We start from the raw sequence: 2249 nt of genomic DNA on the forward strand, positions 1-2249 counted from the left end.
AAAAAAAAAAAAAAAAGAAGAAGAAGAGCTATCTACTTTGGAGGATGAGTGACAGTGGCAGTGCTGGGACCACTGAGCCCAGCGCCTAGGACACAGTCAACAAACATTTGCTGCCAGTCTGCGAGCCTGGACCTTTAGGGCAGGGGACCACTGCTGGGTCAGGTTGAAAGGGGCAGCAGCTGTTTGGCTTAGTGTGAGGTTGGGAGGGAAGGTGAGAGGCTCACACTGTGTCGGGCCTCACTGTGAGGCATCATGCTGCAAGCCTCAGCTTGGCCTCGCTCACCAGGGTAGGGTTCATCACCTAAGTGGAGTGTTCTAAGAGTTAGGAACTTCTTATCATTTTGTGCTGCGGCTCAAACCCAGGGCTGTGTACTTGTCGGGCAAGTGCTCTACGGGTGAGCTACAGCCCTAGGCTAAGTCAGAGCTGAGGCTTTAGAGGCATTTTCCTGCCTTTGGGTGACTGCTTTACCAGGATCGGCGACTCCATTCTCCTTAGCAGCAACCCTGAGGGACTCACTATTACCTGTCTAGTTTTACAGACGGGGAACGCAAAGCCCACACAGGAAATTCACAAGTGAGAAAGGGAGGGTTTGCAGGCAACCAGGGTGTTTGTGACCTTGGGTGAGTCTGAAGCCCTGATCTGGCTCCCATCACCCACGGAGGGTCTGAGCTCCATCAGTGATGACTGACATCTTCCAGAGGGGTTGTAAGGAAAAGGGAATACGGGGACACTAAGGAAGACTGGTGAGCGTCCAGGTGTGATGGCACCCATAGCAAACCGCCCCATGCCACCGCTACCAAGCACCTGCCAGGCTCTAAGAGACGCATCCAGTACAGCCCAAGCCCTGCCCTCTGAGCATACAGCTTGCTATGGATCTGTAGGCACTACTCAGGTCTGCAGGTCTTCTGAACAGTTCTGCTCAGGATCCCTCCTCCGCCAGAGGCCTGAGGCTGCATAGACCACACAGGCTAAAGCACACTCAACCCCGCCAGTGTAGATTAGGAAGAAGAGCACATCACTTACCCACAGTGGGCTCGTCAGGGCCCTGCTTGAATTCCTTAGGTCCTTTCCATGGTGGAGCCTACAGAAGACAGCAGGCAGGAGCATCAGAATTTCCTTGATCCTATGCTAGGCCCCAACCTCCTTCCACCTCCCCAAAGTACAGGATTTCCTCACAAGGCTTGACCCTCCTCCCTCTTCCCATTGTCTCCCCTACGAATGTAGCCTGTGTTGTCATATCCCCCAGTGTGGGCTGCTCTCTCCTTTGTCTGGGCCTGCTGGGCTGGCCGTGCCTTCCCCCACACAAGTCTCCCAGTCACCTGAACTAGCAGGTGATAGGCAGAGGCCAGAGCTGGGATAGGGACCCCTCGGTGTCATCCTGGTCCAATGCTAGCGTCCACAGCCCTCACCGAAAGTGTCAAATCCAGGCTCATCAGCAGGGACCCCAGGAGCCACAGAGCCCTCATGTTGTCGTCGATGGTCCCACTGCCTGCCCAGGAGGGCAGATCAATAGGTCTGGGCAAAGTTCACTGAAGCATGAAAGGTGAAACTTGGTCAAACTCCCTCCTGGGTCCGAGGGGCACAGACTTTACGGAAAGCCTGGCAGAACCATGACGTGGCATCCTAGCAACTGGGGAGCTGGCTGAGGAGAAGGCTCCTACTGTACAGTCTTACAGTCTATCAGGAAGCATGCTGTTTTCTTCTGCTGTATAACCGATTACCACACGCTGAGCACCCTAAAACAATGTCCCCCTAAAACCACATTCATGGCTGCACAAACCCACAGGTAAACAGTTGGTGTTCAGGGTTAGAGTTACCCAGACTGTCAAAAAACTGAAGTTCAGGCTGAGTTCCCACTCTGAAGGGGCATCCCCTCCCAAGTCCCTTCAGAGATCACCTCCATGTGGCCGCAGGACAGATGTTCCCACTTCTTTCTTGGCCATCAACTACGGGCTACATGTGACTCCTACATTTCTGGTCACCTGCTTCCTTGAAAGCCAGCATCGGGACTGGAAGAATGGCTCAGCACTTGCTGCTCTCCCAAAGGATCCAGGTTCTAGTCCAACATCTACATGACAACTCAGAGCTCTCTGGAACTCCAAGTCCAGGAGCTCTGACTGCCTCTGTGGGCATCAGGCATACATGCAGGTAAAACATTATATAAGATAAATAAATTAATTAAAAAAAATAACAAAATAGAAGCCGGGCAGTGGTGGTGCACGCCTTTAATCCCAGCACTCGGGAGGCA

The 2249-nt window shown here is 53.1% G+C and overlaps 1 protein-coding gene across 1 annotated transcript in view; it reads right to left on the reverse strand.

Annotated features, from left to right (window-relative positions):
- F12 (coagulation factor XII) overlaps positions 1-1500 on the reverse strand; it is a 7626-nt gene extending 6126 nt beyond the window's left edge. The window contains exons 1-2 of the mRNA XM_005355238.1: positions 1411-1500; positions 1025-1082 (exon numbers count right to left, since the gene is read on the reverse strand). Coding sequence (XP_005355295.1) covers positions 1025-1082; positions 1411-1467 — 115 coding nt within the window. The 5' untranslated portion in view covers positions 1468-1500. The remainder of the gene's footprint in view (positions 1-1024; positions 1083-1410) is intronic.
- Between the last annotated feature and the right edge of the window lie 749 nt (positions 1501-2249).

The sequence above is a fragment of the Microtus ochrogaster genome, chromosome 16 (assembly GCF_000317375.1).
Source record: "Microtus ochrogaster isolate Prairie Vole_2 chromosome 16, MicOch1.0, whole genome shotgun sequence".
NCBI lineage: Eukaryota > Metazoa > Chordata > Mammalia > Rodentia > Cricetidae > Microtus > Microtus ochrogaster.